General features: G+C 40.6%; 1 protein-coding gene across 1 annotated transcript in view; it reads left to right on the top strand.

Moving 5' to 3' along the window:
- sei (potassium voltage-gated channel seizure) overlaps positions 1-22,372 on the top strand; it is a 924,474-nt gene that overhangs the window by 63,824 nt on the left and 838,278 nt on the right. Inside the window, exon 4 of the mRNA XM_071664734.1 lies at positions 8,519-8,694. Coding sequence (XP_071520835.1) covers positions 8,519-8,694 — 176 coding nt within the window. The remainder of the gene's footprint in view (positions 1-8,518; positions 8,695-22,372) is intronic.

Raw genomic sequence — 22,372 nt, 5'->3', positions numbered from 1 at the left:
CACCAGCTTCTGCAGTTTCTCACATGAATTAGCCACCAGCGCAGCATCATCAGCGAACAGCAACTGACTCACACCCCATGCTCTCTCATCCACCACATACTGCATACTTGCCCATCTTTCCAAAACTCTTGCATTCACCTCTCTAACAACCTCATCAATAAACAAAGTAAACAACCCTGGAGACATCACACACCCCTGCCGCAAACGTACATTCACTGAGAACCAATCACTTTCCTCTCTTCCTACACGTACACATGCCTTACATCCTCGATAAAAACTTTTCACTGCTTCTAACAACTTGCCTCCCACACCATATATTCTTAATACCTTCCACAGAGCATCTCTATCAACTCTATCATATGCCTTCTCCAGATCCATAAATGCTACATACAAATCCATTTGTTTTTCTAAGTATTTCTTGCATACATTCTTCAAAGCAAACACCTGATCCACACATCCTCTACCACTTCTGAAACCACACTGCTCTTCCCCAATCTGATGCTCTGTACATGCCTTCACCCTCGCAATCAATACCCTCCCATATAATTTCCCAGGAATACTCAACAAACTTGTACCTCTGTAATTTGAGCACTCACTTTTATCCCCTTTGCCTTTGTACAAAGGCACTATGCAAGCATTGTGCCAATCCTCAGGCACCTCACCATGAGTCATACATACATTAGATAACCTTTCCAACCAGTCAATAATAGTCACCCCCTTTTTTAATAAATTCCACTGCAATACCATCCAAACCCCGCTGCCTTGCCGGCTTTCATCTTCCACAAAGCTTTTACTATCTCTTCTCTGTTTACCAAATCATTTTCCCTAACCCTCTCACTTTGCACACCACCTCAACCAAAACACCCTATATCTGCCACTATCTCATCAAACACATTCAACAAACCTTCAAAATACTCACTCCATCTCTTTCTCACATCACCACTACTTGTTATCACCTCCCCATTAACCCCCTTCACTGAAGTTCCCATTTGTTCCCTTGTCTTACACACTTTATTTACCTCCTTCCAAAACGTCTTTTTATTCTCCCTAAAATTTAATGATACTCTCTCGCCCCAACTCTCATTTGCCCTCTTTTTCACCTCTTGCACCTTTCTCTTGACCTCCTGCCTCTTTCTTTTATACATCTCCCAGTCATTTGCATTATTTCCCTGCCAACATCGTCCAAATGCCTCTCTCTTCTCTTTCACTAATAATCTTACTTCTTCATCCCACCACTCACTACCCTTTCTAGTCTGCCCACCTCCCATGCTTCTCATGCCACAAGTATCTTTTGCACAAGCCATCACTGCTTCCCTAAATACATCCCATTCCTCCCCCACTCGCCTTTTGTCCTTTGTTCTCACCTTTTTCCATTCTGTACTCAGTCTCTCCAGGTACTTCCTCACACAAGTCTCCTCCCCAAGCTCACTTACTCTCACCACTCTTTTCACCCAAACATTCTCTCTTCTTTTCTGAAATCCTCTACAAATCTTCACCGTCTCCTCCACAAGATAATGATCATACATCCCTCCAGTTGCACCTCTCAGCACATTAACATCCAAAAGTCTCTCTTTCGCGCGCTTATCAATTAACACACAATCCAATAACGCCCTCTGGCCATTTCTCCTACTTACATACGTATACTTATGTATAACTGTCTTTTTAAACCAGGTATTCCCAATCACCTGTGCTTTTTCATGACAGCTAGAGACCGAGTGTGAACCAATGTGGCCTTTGTTGTCTTTTCCTAGCGCTACCTCGCACACATGAGGGGGGAGGGGGTTGTTATTTCATGTGTGGCGAGGTGGCAATGGGAATGAATAAAGGCAGACAGTATGAATTATGTACATGTGTATATATGTATATGTCTGTGTGTGTATATATAGGTATACGTTGAGATGTATAGGTATGTATATTTGCGTGTGTGGACATGTATATATATACATGTGTATGTGGGTGGTTCGGCCATTCTTTCATCTATTTCCTTGCACTACCTCGCTAATGCGGGAGACAGTACAAAGCAAAATGAATAAATAAATGAATATATACACAGACATACACATATATACACATGTACATAATTCATTCTTGCTGCCTTTATTCATTCCTGTCGCCATCCTGCCACACATGTAATGACAACCCCCTCCCCCGCATGCACACAAGGAAGCCCTGGGAAAAGATAACAACGGCTACATTCATTGATACTCAGTCTCTAGCTGTCATGTATAATGCACCGAAACCACAGCTCCCTTTCCACATCTAGGCCCCACACAACTTTCCATGGTTTACCCGGACGCTTCGCATGCCCTGGTTCAATCCACTGACAGCACGTCGAGCCCGGTATACCACATCATTCCAATTCACTCTATTTCTTGCATGCCTTTCACCCTCCTGCATGTTCAGGCCCCAATCGCTCAAAATCTTTTACACTCCATCTTTCCGCCTCCAGTTTGGTCCCACTTCTCCTCGTTCCCTCTACCTCTGACACATCCTCTTTGTCAATCTTTCCTCACTCATTCTCTCCATTTGACCAAACCATTTCAAAACACCCTCTTCTGTTCTCTCAACCACACTCTTTTTATTACTACACATCTCTCTTACCCTTTTATTACTTACTCGATCAAACCACCTCACACCACATATTATCCTCAGACATCTCATTTCCAACACATCCACCCTCCTCTGCACAACTCTATCTCTAACCCACGCCTGGCAACCATATAACATTGTTGGAACCACTATTCCTTCAAACGTACCCATTTTTGCTTTCCGAGATAATGTTCTCACCTTCCACACATTTTTCAATGCTCCCAGAACTTTTGCCCCCACCCCACCCTGTGACTCACTTCCGCTTCCATGGTTCCATCTGCTGCCAAATCCACTCCCAGATATCTAAAACACCTCCTTCTTCCAGTTTTTCTACATTCAAACTTACCTCCCAATTGACTTATCCTTCATCCCTACTCTACCTAATAACCTTGATCTTATTCACATTTACTCTTAGCTTTCTTCTTTCATACACTTTACCAAACTCAGTCACCAGCTTCTGCAGTTTCTCACCCAAATCAGCCACCAGTGCTGTATCATCAGCGAACAACAGCTGACTCGCTTCCCACGCTCTCTCATCCACAGCAGACTGCATACTTGCCCGTCTCTCCAAAACTCTTGCATTTGCCTCCCTAACATCCCCATCCATAAACAAATTAAACAGCCATGGAGCCATCACACACCCCTGCCACAAACCGACATTCACTGAGAACCAATCACTTTCCTCTCTTCCTACACGTACACATGCCTTACATCCTCGATAAAAACTTTTCACTGCTTTTAACAACTTGCCTCCCTCACCATATATTCTTAATACCTTCCACAGAGCATCTCTATCAACTCTTATCATATGCCTTCTCCAGATCCATAATTGCTACATACAAATCCATTTGTTTTTCTAAGTATTTCTCGCATACATTCTTCAAAGCAAACACCTGATCCACACATCCTCTACCACTTCTGAAACCACACTACTCTTCCCCAATCTGATGCTCTGTACATGCCTTCACCCTCTCAATCAATACCCTCCCATGTAATTTCCCAGGAATACTCAACAAACTTATACCTCTTTAATTAAAGCACTCACCTTTATCCCCTTTGCCTTTGCACAATGGCACTATGCATGCATTCTGCCAGTCCTCAGGCACTTCACCATGAGTCATACATAAATTATATATCCTTACCAACCAGTTATCAACACAGTCACTCCCTTTTTTAATAAATTCCACTGCAATAGCATCCAAACCCACTGCCTTACCAGCTTTCATCTTCCGCAAAGCTTTTACTACCTCTTCTCTGTTTACCAAATCATTCTTCCTAATCCTCTCTTTGCACACCACCTCATCCAAAACACCCTATATCTGCCATTCTATCATCTGACACATTCAACAAACCTTCAAAATACTTACTCCATCTGCTTCTCACATCACCACTCCTTGTTACCACTTCCCCATTAGCCCCCTTCACCGATATTCCCATTTGTTCTCTTGTCTTATGCACTTTATTTACCTCCCTAAAATTTAATGATACTCTCAACCCAACTCTCATTTGCCCTCTTTTTCACCTTTTGACCTCCTGCCTCTTTCTTTTATGCATCTCCCAGTCATTTGCACTATTTCCCTGCAAAACCCGTCCAAAAGCTTCTCTCTTTTCTTTCACTAATAATCTTACTTCTTCATCCCACCTCTCATTACCCTTTCTAATCAGCCCACATCCCACACTTCTCACGCCACAAGCATCTTTTGCGCAAGCCATCACTGCTTCCCTAAATACATCCCATTCCTCCCCCACTCCCCTTATGTCCTTTGCTCTCACCTTTTTCCATTCTGCACTCAGTCTTTCCTGGTACTTCCTCACACAAGTTTCCTTAGTTCACTTACTCTCACCACTCTCTCCACCCCAACATTCTCTCTTCTTTTCTGAAAACCTCTACAAAGCTTCACCTTCGCCTCCATAAGATAATGATCAGACATCCCTCCAGTTGCACCTCTCAGCACATTAACATCCAAAAGTCTCTCTTTAGCACGCCTATGAATTAACGCATAATCCAGTAACGCTCTCTGGCCATCTCTCCTACTTACATACTTATACTTCTGTATATCCCTCTTTTTAAACCAGATATTCCCAATCACCAGTCCTTTTTCAGCACACAAATCTACAAGCTCTTCACCATTTCCATTTACACTGAACACTCCATGTACACCAATTATTCCCTCCACTGCCACATTACTCACCTTTGCATTCAAGTCACCCATCACTTTAACTCGGTCTCGTGCACCAAAACTACTAACACACTCACTCAGATGCTCCCAAAACACACTCTCTCCATCCACTTTCAGTTTTACCCATATCATTCTAGAGTTTACTTTCTTACACTATCACATACTCCTACCACTCCTGTTTCAGAAGTAGTGCTACCCCTTCCCTTGCTCTTGTCCTCTCACCAACCCCTGACTTTACTCCCAAAACATTCCCAAACTACTCTTGCCCTTTACCCTTGAGCTTTGTTTCACTCAAAGCCAAAGCATCCTGGTTACTTTCCGACACCCCAGTCTGAGCCTTTGAGAAGGATGAGCACTCCTCACGTGACTCCCTTTTCTGTTACCCCTTTTAAAAAGTTAAATACAAGGAGGGGAGGGTTTCTGGACCCCCACTCCCATCCCCTGTAGTCCTCTTCTACAACACGTGAGGAATGCTTGGGAAGTATTCCTTCTCCCCATCCCCTGGAAAGAAGACAAATTCATTAAAAAAGCAGATAAGGTCTGGTGTCTTTTCCAGATGCTCTGGAAGCTGTTCAGTCAGAGGGGAAGACTAAATTGCAGAGTCACTTTGCAATAGCAGGCAGGGAAGTGCAGAAGGTGCCATTTCTGCAGCTGATGAGAAAGGTCATGAAGTTTGATGTAGAGGAACCTACATCAAGTGAAGCAGTAGAAAGAATAATATGCTCCATTAGAGTGTAGTCCATCTTTTCATTGTTACTGCTTGTAACACAACCTTGTAACTGCAAGAATTCCTTTAAAGAGGGTTTTGGGTTAACCCTTTCAGGAAAGGATCCTGGAGTAATTCAACCCTTTTACTTCTCCATATGGATATTTACGCAGTTTCACACTTCTGTTTCAAGGCTGTACACTGAGCCTGTGTGGTGCTTAATGTGACTGGGTGATAGTTTCTGCTGTAGTCATTCATCCTCCAGCCATGACAATGAGAGCATATTAGAGTTTATTAGGAAGGAGATTTAGCTAGACTAAGAGAGCCAGGCAGATGATCCTGAATTATTTGACAATTTTGATATGTTTTAAGATCATTTAATGAGTGTTTCATGGACACTAAATCTTTCATCATCATTTGTTGAACATGATTGGACAGGCAAAGGTTTTCAGGCAAAAGTAGAGGCAATGTTGCTAGTGTTTGCTTGAAGTTGACAACACCAGCACAAGTTGTGATTTATCAGACATATATACTGTTCCTGTTATTGAGAAAATTATCAGTGAATGACATGATAATTTTCTTTTATTAGATGAAATATGATAATAATTGGTAATCAGTATTTCACTTTAAGTGAAATAAATGATAAAACATGCACACTAGCAACTCACTTGAAACTTAGGCCCTACTCTCATATCTGCAAAATTTGAATATGTTATTACTATGAAAGTAGTGGATAGAAAATATTTCCAAAATTATAATTTTCATTGTTATATGAATGTCTTTAATATTGTAGGATTAATTATATTTTTTGATAGTGCAAAAAACACGAATTTTGGTGGTTGGAAAAGATAACTTAGTGGGGTTAGACAACACTTGTTTTTATTCTTGTATGTGGTACATGGATTTATTGGTGCATTTTTTTTTGTTGGAGCATATTCTGTGACCACTCATCAGTAAGTTTCACACGCCATCAGAGTAATGATACATGCCACAGACAGTATCTTAGACATATTTAAAGCTGTTTTCTTTGACTTTTTGATTTTTGGTGGCAGAAGTAACATTTTAAGTGAGTTGCATCAGTGTTATGGCCACTGATAGTGTCAGAACATGAAAGCAATTCATAATCTGAAACAATTACAGTAGTTATGACATGAAACTTCATCACTTGTAGTACTGTACCATTAACATGAGCTTCTTGAGATTCACCATCAGAGAATTTAGTGAACAAGTTTGATGTTGCAAACACCTCTTGCATCACTTATGATGTCAGAAATACTTCCATACTATTCGCCATTTCCCGCGTTAGTGAGGTAGCGTTAAGAACAGAGGACTGGGCCTTTGAGGGAATATCTTCACCTGGCCCCCTTATCTGTTCCTTCTGTTGGAAAATCAAAAAAAAAAAAAAAAAGAGGGGAGGATTTCCAGCCACCTGCTCCCTCCCCTTTTAGTCGCCTTCTACGACACGCAGGGAATACGTGGGAAGTATTCTTTCTCCCCTATCCCCTATGACCTTATTTATTGCATTAACCTGAATCATGACACGAGTAAGTCATTAGCGTGGTCAGCATTTATATTATCTGGAACATGATGTAAAAGGTAACTTATTACCTGAGTCGTGATGAAACATAATTCATTATCTGGGTCCTTCTGTGAGGGATAACTGATTGCTTAGGTCATGATGTAAAGGGTAGGTCATTACCTGGGTCATAGTATAAGGGATAACTTGTTACTTGCATCATATGAGGAGTAACCCATTACCTAGGTTTTGATGTAAGAGGTTATTCATTACCTGAGTTGTGATGTAATGGATAACTCATTACCATGGTCAAGATGGAAGGAGTAACTCATGACTTGAGACTTGATGTCGGGTAACTCATAGCATGGGTTATGATGTAAGCAATTTTCATAAGTGATTTCTCTTGTTTATTTTACAAATAACTTTATTTGTTTATATCACAGCCTTACAACTTTTAAGATCAAATGCTGCATAACAAAAACTGGATGAATTACATTGTCAAATTAAATACATTTTTGAAAAATGAATATCTTATTATCTTACTACCTGCTTCCTGTTCTTTATCTGCAGGTGAAATAAGATAATTGTCCATACAAGTTTCAGGATGATTTGATTAGTGTAAATCTTTTAAATCTAATACAGGTTGAGCATTCCTAATAAAAAAATCCAAAATTTGAAACTTTTTTAGCAGCGATATGATGCTACAAGTGGAAAATTTGACACATAAGCACATTATTTTTCGTTGTATTGATGGTATTTCATTTTTTTTTTTATGGTTAAGTACTTATGTGTGAATAAGTGTAAGAATGACTGCTTATCATTAGCATATGAATTCAGTCAGGAGTGAAGGTGATGCCAAATAACCACAGATTGTCCACATGGGCAGCTGAGGTTGTGACACCTTAGCTTTCTGATGATTCTGTTAAGAAATTTTTTTCAAGCAAAAAACTTAATAAAAAAAACTTGTATGAATTACCTTCAGGTTATGTGTGTAAGGTGTATATGAAACATAAATGGATTTTGTGTTTAGACTTGGGTCCCATCTCAAAGAAATCTCTTTTTTTCATACGATTCGCCATTTCTCATGTTAACTAGGTAGCGTTAAGAACAGAGGACTGAGCCTTTAAGGGAGTATCCTCACTTGGCCCCCTTCTCTGTTCCTTCTTTTGGAAAATTAAAAATGAGAGGGGAGCATTTCCAGCCCCCTGCTCCCTCCCCTTTTAGTCACCTTCTATGACACGCAGGGAATACATGGGAAGTATTCTTTCTCTGTATATGCAAACATTCTAGAATCCAAAAAATCCAAAATCCAAAACACTTCTGGCCCCAGGCATTTTGGATAAGGGATACTCAATGTGTAGGTGGTATGATTCAGGTTTTTCAGTAATAAGTTAGCTTTTACAGATTTTGTATTAACTGCTAATTCTAACCATCAGATTTTATTTTGACCTCTTTTATTTGTCTAATTTACTAACTTGTATTAGCTACATTCTAATTCCGTTCCCCCCTCGTTCTTCCTCCTCTCAGTTGACATAATGTTCATGATCGACATTGTCATCAACTTCCGGACGACGTACGTGAACCACAACGACGAGGTAGTCTCACACCCAGGCAAGATTGCTCTCCACTACCTCAGGGGCTGGTTCCTCATCGACGTTGTTGCTGCCATTCCATTTGACCTCCTCCTTGTGGCAGACTCGAAGGTGAGTCTTCTTAGTTCCTATTAGAAGCAAGTCAGTTAGGAGTGTGTGAATGTGAGCTCCTGCCTCCCAGTTCACACCAAGGTCATGCTTACCTCCCAACACCACCCTCACATCCTCTTTTACCTTACTCCACTAGTTTTGGAAGTGCTTACCCGACAAAGGATTGATTCATCCTTGTATGGAGTACTGCTTGCTCTCACATCTAGGTTGGTTGTAGCTCTGCATCATTACTTGACAAAGTTGAGTCAAAAGCAGTCCAGCATATAAACTCTCCCATGCTAACATCAAAACTTGACCCATTTGCCCTATGCCACAATGTTGGTTTACTTTTCCTCTTCTATAGGTATTAACTTAGGTTTTTGCTCCCAAGAGCTGACTGCTTGTGTGCCCCCACCACTAGCTAAACCACATTCAGGAAATTGCTACTTCATATGATTAGTGTGTGGCCTTTGGCAGTCCAAGGGTGGGCTGTTTTGATAACAGTTTCTTTCCCTACACCTTGAAGCTTTGGAACTGTCTACCCTTTCATGTCTTTCCCAATAACTATGACCTGGCACATTTCAAAAGACAGGTTTTCCACTTCCTCCAAAATTCATAGATACTTTTCATTGTCTCTTACTTTCACCTTTCAAAATTTTCTCTTATTTCAGTTAAGGCATGACCTTGATGCAGACTGTTGTCCATGACTGGAGCCAACAATTTTGAAATAAAAGTTTTAAAACTTCTTGATTTCTATTTCCAAAAATTATGAATATTGCAGTGTATATTTCTTTCGTCTCTCTCCCTTTATTCTTTTATTTTGTTGCTCCTCCTGCTAATTCTTACATCGCCACTACCAGTAAATCATAAGTGACTAACTTGACTGGGTGGGTGTCACATTCCCTTCTCTTCCTGCCACCCTCACAGATGCCATTGACAAGAGCCCCACCTCTAAAGTCCAGCTCTAAAGGCTAACTCACAAGCATTATCTTCAGTAGGTTATCATTCTCACAAAGAGTTTGACGAGGCTATGTCACCTAGCTTTGTTATATAAGAAAATCAATGTAGTCTCAATAAAGTATGCTGTAATTCCTAATGATTTTATCAAATCTTGTTTTTTATGGTGGTGTGGTCAGATTTTGTTGTTCTGACATTCAGATTCATAAAGTCTCATGGCAGAATGTTGGAAATTAGAAAAAGATATATATGTATATAAATCTTTCTTTTCTTTCATACTATTCGCCATTTCCCGCATTAGCGAGGTAGCGATATATATATATGTGTGTGTGTGTGGCAAGGTGGCGATGGGAATGAATAAAGGCAGACAGTGTGAATTGTTTGCATGGGTATATATGTATGTGTCTGTGTGTGTATATATGTGTACATTGAGATGTATAGGTATGTATATTTGCGTGTGTGTACATGTATGTATATACATTGTGTATGGGGGTGAGTTGGGCCATTTCTTTCGTCTGTTTCCTTGCGCTACCTTGCAAACGCAGGAGACAGCGACAAAGCAAAATAATAAAAATAATAATAATATGAATATGAATGTGAATAAGAGCAAGGTAATTAGGTACAGTAGGGTTAAGGGTCAAGTCAGTTGGGAGGTAAGTTGGAATGGAGAAAAACTGGAGGACGTAAAGTGTTTTAGATATCTGGGAGTGGATCTGGCAGCGGATAGAACCATGGAAGCGGAAGTGGATCATAGGGTGGGGGAGGGGGCGAAAATCCTGGGAGCCTTGAAGAATGTGTGGAAGTCGAGAACATTATCTCGGAAAGCAAAAGTGGGTATGTTTGAAGGAATAGTGGTTCCAACAATGTTGTATGGTTGCGAGGCGTGGGCTATGGATAGAGTTGTGCGCAGGATGATGGATGTGCTGGAAATGAGATGTTTGAGGACAATGTGTGGTGTGAGGTGGTTTGATCGAGTAAGTAACGTAAGGGTAAGAGAGATGTGTGGAAATAAAAAGAGCGTGGTTGAGAGAGCAGAAGAGGGTGTTTTGAAATGGTTTGGGCACATGGAGAGAATGAGTGAGGAAAGATTGACCAAGAGGATATATGTGTCGGAGGTGGAGGGAACGAGGAGAAGTGGGAGACCAAATTGGAGGTGGAAAGATGGAGTGAAAAAGATTTTGAGTGATCGGGGCCTGAACATGCAGGAGAGTGAAAGGAGGGCAAGGAATAGAGTGAATTGGATTGATGTGGTATACCGGGGTTGACGTGCTGTCAGTGGATTGAATCAGGGCATGTGAAGCGTCTGGGGTAAACCATGGAAAGCTGTGTAGGTATGTATATTTGCATGTGTGGACATATGTATATACATGTGTATGGGGGTGGGTTGGGCCATTTCTTTTGTCTGTTTCCTTGCACTACCTCGCAAACGCGGGAGACAGCGACAAAGCAAGAAAAAATATATATATATATATATATATATATATATATATATATATATATATATATATATATATATATATATATATATATATATTATCCCTGGGGATAGAGGAGAAAGAATACCTCCCACGTATTCCCTGCGTATCGTAGAAGGCGACTAAAAGGGGAGGGAGCGGGGGGCTGGAAATCCTCCCCTCTCAATTTTTTTTAATTTTCCAAAAGAAGGAACAGAGAAGGGGGCCAGGTGAGGATATTCCCTCAATGGCCCAGTCCTCTGTTCTTAAGCTACCTCGCTAACGTGGGAAATGGCGAATAGTTTGAAAAAAAATATATATATATATATATATATATATATATATATATATATATATCCTCTCTTCCTACACGTACACATGCCTTACATCCTCGATAAAAACTTTTCACTGCTTCTAACAATTAGGTAAGTGATTGGTTCTCAGTGAATGTAGGTTTGCGGCAGGGGTGTGTGATGTCTCCATGGTTGTTTAATTTGTTTATGGATGGGGTTGTTAGGGAGGTAAATGCAAGAGTTTTGGAAAGAGGGACAAGTATGAAGTCTGTTGGGGATGAGAGAGCTTGGGAAGTGAGTCAGTTGTTGTTCGCTGATGATACAGCGCTGGTGGCGGATTCATGTGAGAAACTGCAGAAGCTGGTGACGGAGTTTGGTAAAGTGTGTGGAAGAAGAAAGTTAAGAGTAAATGTGAATAAGAGCAAGGTTATTAGGTACAGTAGGGTTGAGGGTCAAGTCAATTGGGAGGTGAGTTTGAATGGTGAAAAACTGGAGGAAGTGAAGTGTTTTAGATATCTGGGAGTGGATCTGTCAGCGGATGGAACCATGGAAGCGGAAGTGGATCATAGGGTGGGGGAGGGGGCAAAAATTTTGGGAGCCTTGAAAAATGTGTGGAAGTCGAGAACATTATCCCGGAAAGCAAAAATGGGTATGTTTGAAGGAATAGTAGTTCCAACAATGTTGTATGGTTGCGAGGCGTGGGCTATGGATAGAGTTGTGCGCAGGAGGTTGGATGTGCTGGAAATGAGATGTTTGAGGACAATGTGTGGTGTGAGGTGGTTTGATCGAGTAAGTAACGTAAGGGTAAGAGAGATGTGTGGAAATAAAAAGAGCGTGGTTGAGAGAGCAGAAGAGGGTGTTTTGAAATGGTTTGGGCACATGGAGAGAATGAGTGAGGAAAGATTGACCAAGAGGATATATGTGTCGGAGGTGGAGGGAACGAGGAGAAGAGGGAGACCAAATTGGAGGTGGAAAGATGGAGTGAAAAGGATTTTGTGTGATCGGGGCCTAAACATGCAGGAGGGTGAAAGGAGGGCAAGGAATAGAGTGAATTGGAGCGATGTGGTATACAGGGGTTGACGTGCTGTCAGTGGATTGAATCAAGGCATGTGAAGCGTCCGGGGTAAACCATGGAAAGCTCTGTAGGTATGTATATTTCCGTGTGTGGACGTGTGTATGTACATGTGTATGGGGGGGGTTGGGCCATTTCTTTCGTCTGTTTCCTTGCGCTACCTCGCAAACGCGGGAGACAGCGACAAAGTATAAAAAAAAAAAAAAAAAAAAAAAATATATATATATATATATATATATATATATATATATATATATATTATGTCTTTAGCATCTTGGTACTTCTGATACTGTTTGAGTGATTGTGTTAAACTCCTTACATCCTGAGAGAGAGATTTTTTCCATCTCTCTGAATCTCGGCTTTTCAGGTCCTTGAAAAAATAATTAACTTGTCAGTTTTGTAGGTATTTATATAACTCTAATGATGTGTAGATATTTTAGCACAATACACAAAAATGCAGGAGTAAGATTGAGTTTTATGTGAGTTGCCACTATGCATGATGTATCATTTATTTAACCTACTGAAAATATGATTACTGAGTATTATGTTCTATTGAATTTATAAAATCTTTGCTTGTTATAACCAGTGTGATTCATTGATAATTTTTTTCATAATGGCATAATTAGATACTTTGTAAAGTTACCAGCTATTAGTCAAATGTACACTTTTGCTTCCTTCATCTTGGTCAGCTCTGAATGCTGGAAGTGCAATTATCCATAAAGTCACTCTCCACATTCTCCACATGGTCTAATGACAGGTTTGCTAAATCCATCAAATAGCTACCCAGTTTCCTTATGAGCACTTTCATGAAAATGTGTTTTCATTGTCAGAACCAACTCAACAAGAACCCAGGCTCAGTGAGTGGCCTTGAAGTAGAGGCATGAATCTCGATGCATAGATATTTTTTTTAGAGAAGTCATTCAGCTCGTGAAGATGACCATCTAAAGGAGTTATAAGTTAATATTTGTTCTGCTTAGTTGGCATGATTACTAGCTGGAGATTACCTCGAAGTGAACAGATATGTAAATGCAGTCTACAAGGTGATGCAAGTACATGCCAAAATTTCATTTTAAAAAAGAAGAGAAATACATCTAAATGTATATTTTTCATATTGTTTCTAATGTAAGTGGGACTATCATGCAGGGAATTGAAATATTAAAGTAAATTTTAGCACAGTAGAGAAAATATTATTCCAGTGATAAAGCAGAAATTTGAGAACGTAGAATGTTTCAGAAAGTAATAGTATGTGAGGAGTCATTTAGAGGAGTCATGCAGATCGTGTAGATAACCATCTAAAGGAGTTATAGGTAAATATATGTTCTGCTTAGTTGGCATGATTACTGGCTGGAGATTACCTCGAGGTGAACAGATATGTAAATTAAGTCTACAAGGTAATGCAAGTGCATGCCAAAATTTCATTTTAAGAAAGAAGAGAAATAAAACTAAATGTACATTTTTCATATTGTTTCTAAAGTAAGTGGGACTATCATGCAGGGAATTGAAATATTACGGTAAATTTTAGCATAGTAGAGAAAACATCTTTCCAGTGATAAAGCAGAAATTTGAGAACGTAGAATGTTTCAGAAAGTAATAGTATATGACAGTGAGCTAGTTGGTAGTTATTCTAGATTATGTTAATGGTGCCTGCAGTATTTAACCATGCAGTCATTTCATTATGTTTTATACATTTTTACATTTATTAAAGTTGAAAAAATGTTGCACTTAGGAAATTTTCAATCAGTCCACTTCTCCTGTAAAAGATTCGTATGATCATGCACATTAACCTATCTTCAGCATTAGAGCGAAGTTCAAATTCAATTATTTTTCAATAAATAAGACTGAATTTCTATTAATCAGTGTATATTTGTATTTATATTTGTGTAGAACTTCTGCATAATAATACTAATTATGACAACTTTTTCCCATCAGAAAAGCTCCCAGTTCATGTCTTTTGACCAAAATGAATTGTGCCAACCAAAGAATTTGGGAAGATACAACTGAGAAAAAGAGGGAATTTTTTATAATAGTTTAGGGAGTACTGAATCGGACAGTATTGTCTTTCTGTTGTCCACTTACTGCTAATGTTTGAATAAAGTTGCTTGATTCAGAGCTGTATATGGCTGCCTATTATGGAGGTGTTAAACTACTAGTTCAGTTTTAACCACAAGGTTATGATGTAAAGAAATGGATTATCAGGTAAAGTAAATGGAAAGGCATGAAATGGTATATATATATATATATATATATATATATATATATTTTTTTTTTTTTTTTTTTCATACTATCCGCCATTTCCCGCGACAGCGAGGTAGCGTTAAGAACAGAGGACTGGGCCTTTGAGGAAATATCCTCACCTGGCCCTCTTCTCTGTTCCTTTTGGAAAAAAAAAAAAAAATTTTTTTTTTTTTTTTTTTTTTTTTTTTTTTTTTTGTCACTGTCTCCCGCGTTTGCGAGGTAGCGCAAGGAAACAGATGAAAGAAATGGCCCAACCCACCCCCATACACATGTATATACATACGTCCACACACGCAAATATACATACCTACACAGCTTTCCATGGTTTACCCCAGACGCTTCACATGCCTTGATTCAATCCACTGACAGCACGTCAACCCCGGTATACCACATCGCTCCAATTCACTCTATTCCTTGCCCTCCTTTCACCCTCCTGCATGTTCAGGCCCCGATCACACAAAATCTTTTTCACTCCATCTTTCCGCCTCCAATTTGGTCTCCCTCTTCTCCTCGTTCCCTCCACCTCCGACACATATATCCTCTTGGTCAATCTTTCCTCCCTCATTCTCTCCATGTGCCCAAACCATTTCAAAACACCCTCTTCTGCTCTCTCAACCACGCTCTTTTTATTTCCACACATCTCTCTTACCCTTACGTTACTTACTCGATCAAACCACCTCACACCACACATTGTCCTCAAATATCTCATTTCCAGCACATCCATCCTCCTGCGCACAACTCTATCCATAGCCCACGCCTCGCACCCATAGAACATTGTTGGAACCACTATTCCTTCAAACATACCCATTTTTGCTTTCCGAGATAATGTTCTCGACTTCCACACATTCTTCAAGGCTCCCAGAATTTTCGCCCCCTCCCCCACCCTATGATCCACTTCCGCTTCCATGGTTCCATCCGCTGCCAGATCCACTCCCAGATATCTAAAACACTTCACTTCCTCCAGTTTTTCTCCATTCAAACTCACCTCCCAATTGACTTGACCCTCAACCCTACTGTACCTAATAACCTTGCTCTTATTCACATTTACTCTTAACTTTCTTCTTTCACACACTTTACCAAACTCAGTCACCAGCTTCTGCAGTTTCTCACATGAATCAGCCACCAGCGCTGTATCCTCAGCGAACAACAACTGACTCGCTTCCCAAGCTCTCTCATCCCCAACAGACTTCATACTTGCCCCTCTTTCCAAAACTCTTGCATTCACCTCCCTAACAACCCCATCCATAAACAAATTAAACAACCATGGAGACATCACACACCCCTGCTGCAAACCTACATTCACTGAGAACCAATCACTTTCCTCTCTTCCTACACGTACACATGCCTTACATCCTCGATAAAAATTTTTCACGGCTTCTAACAACTTGCCTCCCACACCATATATTCTTAATACCTTCCACAGAGCATCTCTATCAACTCTATCATATGCCTTCTCCAGATCCATAAATGCTACATACGCATTCCTCGCGTGTCGTAGAAAGCGACTAGAGGGGACGGAAGCGGGGGGCCAGAAATCCTCCCCTCCTTGTATTTTTTTAACTTTCTAAAATGGGAAACAGAAGAAAGAGTCATGCGGGGAGTGCTCATCCTCCTCGAAGGCTCAGATTGGGGTGCCTAAATGTGTGTGGATGTAATCAAGATGTGAAAAAAGGAGAGATAGGTAGTATGTTTGAGGAAAGGAACCTGGATGTTTTGGCTCTAAGTGAAACGAAGCTCAAGGGTAAAGGGGAAGAGTGGTTTGGGAATGTCTTGGGAGTAAAGTCAGGGGTTAGTGAGAGGACAAGAGCAAGGGAAGGAGTAGCAGTACTCCTGAAACAGTTGTGGAAGTATGTGATAGAATGTAAGAAAGTAAATTCTCGATTAATATGGGTAAAACTGAAAGTTGATGGAGAGAGATGGGTGATTATTGGTGCATATGCACCTGGGCATGAGAAGAAAGATCATGAGAGGCAAGTGTTTTGGGAGCAGCTGAATGAGTGTGTTAGTGGTTTTGATGCACGAGACCGGGTTGTAGTGTTGGGTGATTTGAATGCAAAGGTGAGTAATGTGGCAGTTGAGGGAATAATTGGTATACATGGGGTGTTCAGTGTTGTAAATGGAAATGGTGAAGAGCTTGTAGATTTATGTGCTGAAAAAGGACTGATGATTGGGAATACCTGGTTTAAAAAGCAAGATATACATAAGTATACTTATGTAAGTAGGAGAGATGGCCAGAGAGCGTTATTGGATTACGTGTTAATTGACAGGCGCGCGAAAGAGAGACTTTTGGATGTTAATGTGCTGAGAGGTGCAACTGGAGGGATGTCTGATCATTATCTTGTGGAGGCTAAGGTGAAGATTTCTATGGGTTTCCAGAAAAGAAGAGTGAATGTTGGGGTGAAGAGGGTGGTGAGAGTAAGTGAGCTTGGGAAGGAGACTTGTGTGAGGAAGTACCAGGAGAGACTGAGTACAGAATGGAAAAAGGTGAGAACAATGGAAGTAAGGGGAGTGGGGGAGGAATGGGATGTATTTAGGGAATCAGTGATGGATTGCGCAAAAGATGCTTGTGGCATGAGAAGAGTGGGAGGTGGGTTGATTAGAAAGGGTAGTGAGTGGTGGGATGAAGAAGTAAGAGTATTAGTGAAAGAGAAGAGAGAGGCATTTGGACGATTTTTGCAGGGAATAAATGAAATTGAGTGGGAGACGTATAAAACAAAGAGACAGGAGGTCAAGAGAAAGGTGCAAGAGGTGAAAAAAAGGGCAAATGAGAGTTGGGGTGAGAGAGTTTCATTAAATTTTAGGGAGAATAAAAAGATGTTCTGGAAGGAGGTAAATAAAGTGCGTAAGACAAGGGAGCAAATGGGAACTTCAGTGAAGGGCACAAATGGGGAGGTGATAACAAGTAGTGGTGATGTGAGAAGGAGATGTAGTGAGTATTTTGAAGTTTTGTTGAATGTGTTTGATGATAGAGTGGCAGATATAGGGTGTTTTGGTCGAGGTGGTGTGCAAAGTGCGAGGGTTAGGGAAAATGATTTGGTAAACAGAGAAGAGGTAGTAAAAGCTTTGTGGAAGATGAAAGCCGGCAAGGCAGCAGGTTTGGATGGTATTGCAGTGGAATTTATTAAAAAAGGGGGTGACTGTATTGTTGACTGGTTGGTAAGGTTATTTAATGTATGTATGACTCATGGTGAGGTGCCTGAGGATTGGCGGAATGCTTGCATAGTGCCATTGTACAAAGGCAAAGGGGATAAGAGTGTGCTCAAATTACAGAGGTATAAGTTTGTTGAGTATTCCTGGCAAATTGTATGGGAGGGTATTGATTGAGAGGGTGAAGGCATGTACAGAGCATCAGATTGGGGAAGAGCAGTGTGGTTTCAGAAGTGGTAGAGGATGTGTGGATCAGGTGTTTGCTTTGAAGAATGTATGTGAGAAATACTTAGAACAGCAAATGGATATATATATGTGTATATATATATATATATATATATATATATATATATATATATATATATGAATGTAGGTTTGCGGCAGGGGTGTGTGATGTCTCCATGGTTGTTTAATTTGTTTATGGATGGGGTTGTTAGGGAGGTAAATGCAAGAGTTTTGGAAAGAGGGGCAAGTATGAAGTCTGTTGGGGATGAGAGAGCTTGGGAAGTGAGTCAGTTGATGTTCGCTGATGATACAGCGCTGGTGGTTGATTCATGTGAGAAACTGCAGAAGCTGGTGACTGAGTTTGGTAAAGTGTGTGGAAGAAGAAAGTTAAGAGTAAATGTGAATAAGAGCAAGGTTATTAGGTACAGTAGGGTTGAGGGTCAAGTCAATTGGGAGGTGAGTTTGAATGGAGAAAAACTGGAGGAAGTGAAGTGTTTTAGATATCTGGGAGTGGATCTGGCAGCGGATGGAACCATGGAAGCGGAAGTGGATCATAGGGTGGGGGAGGGGGCGAAAATTCTGGGAGCCTTGAAGAATGTGTGGAAGTCGAGAACATTATCTCGGAAAGCAAAAATGGGTATGTTTGAAGGAATAGTGGTTCCAACAATGTTGTATGGTTGCGAGGCGTGGGCTATGGATAGAGTTGTGCGCAGGAGGATGGATGTGCTGGAAATGAGATGTTTGAGGACAATGTGTGGTGTGAGGTGGTTTGATCAAGTGAGTAACGTAAGGGTAAGAGAGATGTGTGGAAATAAAAAGAGCATGGTTGAGAGAGCAGAAGAGGGTGTTTTGAAGTGGTTTGGGCACATGGAGAGGATGAGTGAGGAAAGATTGACCAAGAGGATATATGTGTCGGAGGTGGAGGGAACAAGGAGAAGAGGGAGACCAAATTGGAGGTGGAAAGATGGAGTGAAAAAGATTTTGTGTGATCGGGGCCTGAACATGCAGGAGGGTGAAAGGAGGGCAAGGAATAGAGTGAATTGGAGCGATGTGGTATACCGGGGTTGACGTGCTGTCAGTGGATTGAATCAAGGCATGTGAAGCGTCTGGGGTAAACCATGGAAAGCTGTGTAGGTATGTATATTTGCGTGTGTGGACGTATGTATATACATGTGTATGGGGGGGGGGTTGGGCCATTTCTTTCGTCTGTTTCCTTGCGCTACCTCGCAAACGCGGGAGACAGCGACAAAGTATAATAATAATAATAATAATATATATATATATATATATATATATATATATATATATATAGTAGTGGTGATGTGAGAAGGAGATGGAGTGAGTATTTTGAAGGTTTGTTGAATGTGTTTGATGATAGAGTGGCAGCTATAGGGTGTTTTGGTCGAGGTGGTGTGCAAAGTGAGAGGGTTAGGGAAAATGATTTGGTAAACAGAGAAGAGGTAGTAAAAGCTTTGCGGAAGATGAAAGCCAGCAAGGCAGCAGGTTTTGATGGTATTGCAGTGGAATTTATTAAAAAAGGGGGTGACTGTATTATTGATTGGTTGGTAAGGTTATTTAATGTATGTATGACTCCTGGTGAGGTGCCTGAGGATTGGCGGAATGCGTGCATAGTGCCATTGTACAAAGGCTAAGGGGATAAGAGTGAGTGCTCAAATTACAGAGGTATAAGTTTGTTGAGTATTCCTGGTAAATTATATGGGAGGGTATTGATTGAGAGGGTGAAGGCATGTACAGAGCATCAGATTGGGGAAGAGCAGTGTGGTTTGAGAAGTGGTAGAGGATGTGTGGATCAGGTGTTTGCTTTGAAGAATGTATGTGAGAAATACTTAGGAAAGCAAATGGATTTGTATGTAGCATTTATGGATCTGGAGAAGGCATATGATAGAGTTGATAGAGATGCTCTGTGGAAGGTATTAAGAATATATGGTGTGGGAGGCAAGTTGTTAGAAGCAGTGAAAAGTTTTTATCGAGGATGTAAGGCATGTGTACGTGTAGGAAGAGAGGAAAGTGATTGGTTCTCAGTGAATGTAGGTTTTGCGGCAGGGGTGTGTGATGTCTCCATGGTTGTTTAATTTGTTTATGGATGGGGTTGTTAGGGAGGTGAATGCAAGAGTTTTGGAAAGAGGGGCAAGTATGAAGTCTGTTGGGGATGAGAGAGCTTGGGAAGTGAGTCAGTTGTTGTTCGCTGATGATACAGCGCTGGTGGCTGATTCATGTGAGAAACTGCAGAAGCTGGTGACTGAGCTTGGTAAAGTGTGTGAAAGAAGAAAGTTAAGAGTAAATGTGAATAAGAGCAAGGTTATTAGGTACAGTAGGGTTGAGGGTCAAGTCAATTGGGAGGTGAGTTTGAATGGAGAAAAACTGGAGGAAGTGAAGTGTTTTAGATATCTGGGAGTGGATCTGGCAGCGGATGGAACCATGGAAGCGGAAGTGGATCATAGGGTGGGGGAGGGGGCGAAAATTCTGGGAGCCTTGAAGAATGTGTGGAAGTCGAGAACATTATCTCGGAAAGCAAAAATGGGTATGTTTGAAGGAATAGTGGTTCCAACAATGTTGTATGGTTGCGAGGCGTGGGCTATGGATAGAGTTGTGCGCAGGAGGATGGATGTGCTGGAAATGAGATGTTTGAGGACAATGTGTGGTGTGAGGTGGTTTGATCGAGTAAGTAACGTAAGGGTAAGAGAGATGTGTGGAAATAAAAAGAGCGTGGTTGAGAGAGCAGAAGAGGGTGTTTTGAAATGGTTTGGGCACATGGAGAGAATGAGTGAGGAAAGATTGACCAAGAGGATATATGTGTCGGAGGTGGAGGGAACGAGGAGAAGAGGGAGACCAAATTGGAGGTGGAAAGATGGAGTGAAAAAGATTTTGAGTGATCGGGGCCTGAACATGCAGGAGAGTGAAAGGAGGGCAAGGAATAGAGTGAATTGGATCGATGTGGTATACCGGGGTTGACGTGCTGTCAGTGGATTGAATCAGGGCATGTGAAGCGTCTGGGGTAAACCATGGAAAGCTGTGTAGGTATGTATATTTGCATGTGTGGACATATGTATATACATGTGTATGGGGGTGGGTTGGGCCATTTCTTTTGTCTGTTTCCTTGCACTACCTCGCAAACGCGGGAGACAGCGACAAAGCAAGAAAAAATATATATATATATATATATATATATATATATATATATATATATATATATATATATTATCCCTGGGGATAGAGGAGAAAGAATACCTCCCACGTATTCCCTGCGTATCGTAGAAGGCGACTAAAAGGGGAGGGAGCGGGGGGCTGGAAATCCTCCCCTCTCAATTTTTTTTAATTTTCCAAAAGAAGGAACAGAGAAGGGGGCCAGGTGAGGATATTCCCTCAATGGCCCAGTCCTCTGTTCTTAAGCTACCTCGCTAACGTGGGAAATGGCGAATAGTTTGAAAAAAAATATATATATATATATATATATATATATATATATATATATATATATATATATATATATATATATATATATATTATGTCTTTAGCATCTTGGTACTTCTGATACTGTTTGAGTGATTGTGTTAAACTCCTTACATCCTGAGAGAGAGATTTTTTCCATCTCTCTGAATCTCGGCTTTTCAGGTCCTTGAAAAAATAATTAACTTGTCAGTTTTGTAGGTATTTATATAACTCTAATGATGTGTAGATATTTTAGCACAATACACAAAAATGCAGGAGTAAGATTGAGTTTTATGTGAGTTGCCACTATGCATGATGTATCATTTATTTAACCTACTGAAAATATGATTACTGAGTATTATGTTCTATTGAATTTATAAAATCTTTGCTTGTTATAACCAGTGTGATTCATTGATAATTTTTTTCATAATGGCATAATTAGATACTTTGTAAAGTTACCAGCTATTAGTCAAATGTACACTTTTGCTTCCTTCATCTTGGTCAGCTCTGAATGCTGGAAGTGCAATTATCCATAAAGTCACTCTCCACATTCTCCACATGGTCTAATGACAGGTTTGCTAAATCCATCAAATAGCTACCCAGTTTCCTTATGAGCACTTTCATGAAAATGTGTTTTCATTGTCAGAACCAACTCAACAAGAACCCAGGCTCAGTGAGTGGCCTTGAAGTAGAGGCATGAATCTCGATGCATAGATATTTTTTTTAGAGAAGTCATTCAGCTCGTGAAGATGACCATCTAAAGGAGTTATAAGTTAATATTTGTTCTGCTTAGTTGGCATGATTACTAGCTGGAGATTACCTCGAAGTGAACAGATATGTAAATGCAGTCTACAAGGTGATGCAAG

Source organism: Panulirus ornatus, chromosome 9 (assembly GCF_036320965.1).
Source record: "Panulirus ornatus isolate Po-2019 chromosome 9, ASM3632096v1, whole genome shotgun sequence".
Classification (NCBI taxonomy): Eukaryota; Metazoa; Arthropoda; class Malacostraca; order Decapoda; family Palinuridae; genus Panulirus; species Panulirus ornatus.
Note: the sequence above shows the minus strand (reverse complement) of the source record. Positions and strands in the feature narration are given on the sequence as shown.